The 1400-nt window shown below is 51.3% G+C and overlaps 1 protein-coding gene across 1 annotated transcript in view; it reads left to right on the top strand.

Annotated features, from left to right (window-relative positions):
• The first annotated feature begins 44 nt into the window (after nt 1–44).
• The window catches only part of ADAMTS19 (ADAM metallopeptidase with thrombospondin type 1 motif 19), a 129610-nt gene continuing 128254 nt past the window's right edge, over nt 45–1400 (top strand). The window contains 3 exon segments of the mRNA XM_031059062.1: nt 45–102; nt 915–1397; nt 1400. The exon segment at nt 1400 is cut by the window's right edge and continues 100 nt beyond it. Coding sequence (XP_030914922.1) covers nt 45–102; nt 915–1397; nt 1400 — 542 coding nt within the window.

Below are 1400 nucleotides of genomic sequence, written 5' to 3'. Positions count from 1 at the left end.
GGCGGTACCTGGCCATTGTTAACCGCGCCCGCCCCCCGTAAGCGATGGGTGATCAAATAATGTGCGCCTTGGCTGTGAGAGTGCGCTACGCAGTGCTGCTCTGTACGGGACCTGATTTCCACAAGCAGCCCTGTCATCTCTCCTGGCTGTGCTGTTCCTAGAGTGTGCGATGAATGTGTAAATAAAACTGTTTCCTGTCTCAGGCTAGTGGAGGTTGTGTGTACTCAGATCTTTGTAAGCATAATGCTGGCATGCTGGACTTTGGTTGTATTGTGATGTAGAGTGTTTGGAATATGTAGGCATCAGTACTAAGTGATTCTAATTCAGTTTCATTATAAGAATGATCATCATACAGCATGTGCATGCAGCTACTTCTTGTATGTGCAGCCGTGATGCGTGTGTGTGTATATTTGGCCAAATTTTGGGAGGCATAATGGGTCTTGCACAGTATGCTGAGAAGAAGGTTGAAATTTTCAAATTTCTTCAGGCTTTTCCCCCCGCATTTTTTTTTTTTTATTTTAGCTATATGAAACAGTTGTTGCTTTGTCTAAATGATGAAGGGTTTATGCAACTTTCCCTGCGTGGAGGTGGTGATCAAAAGGTAGGACATCCCCAGGAACTGGTACAAACACACCTTCTGCCCAGCTTGGAGCCCAGCTTTCTCTATGTTCTGCAGAACCTTGGTGTGTTCCAGACGCATCAACAAAACAGACCCATCTAGCAGCTGGCCTCCCTGCTATGCATAAGGACAAGATGAAAGGAGCAAATGAACCCCACTGTATTTTGTCTGGCATACTTGTTGGTCTAGGGTTCAGAAGGACCATCTTGTGGTGGGCAAAGGGGAAGGTTTTTAGCAGGCACTGGATGCTGTTCAGTGCTCCACTCATTTAAAGCATCTGCCGCATTTCTCACAGGTCTCCATGCTTCAGAAGAGACTGAGGAGTGGGAGATTGTCTTCCCTGCACTGTGGAGCCCGGGCCAGCAGGAGCCAACGGGTGGCAGTGGTGGTGGTGGGGGTTGCAACGTTGACCCCAGTAGTGGGAACCGAAGCAGCACTTTCAGTGGCCCAGTCACACCTAGCCCAGCGGCTGGCAGCTCCCGAGAGGTGCGTTCAGTCTCCTCCTCGGTGGATGCGCAGGCGCAGGCTGTAGGGGAGGCAGCCGAGGAAGAGGACACTGAGGATGAGTATGAGTCTCAGGAATTTTACCACTGGTCCCCCCTGCCCCAGGGGTCTGGTGCTGCCTCTCAGTTGCCAACACCACCATCCCCCCCACCACCACCTTCAGCAGAGGATGGAGATGAAGTGCTGCTGAGGATCCCAGCTTTTGCTCGGGAACTATACCTGCTGCTCAAGAGGGACAGCCGCTTCCTGGCTCCTGGCTTTGCTGTGGAAGAGAGGC

The sequence above is a fragment of the Geospiza fortis genome, unplaced genomic scaffold, assembly GCF_000277835.1.
Source record: "Geospiza fortis unplaced genomic scaffold, GeoFor_1.0 scaffold167, whole genome shotgun sequence".
NCBI classification, from domain to species: domain Eukaryota; kingdom Metazoa; phylum Chordata; class Aves; order Passeriformes; family Thraupidae; genus Geospiza; species Geospiza fortis.
The sequence above is the reverse complement of the archived record's forward strand: the minus strand, read 5'-3'. Positions and strand labels throughout refer to the sequence as shown.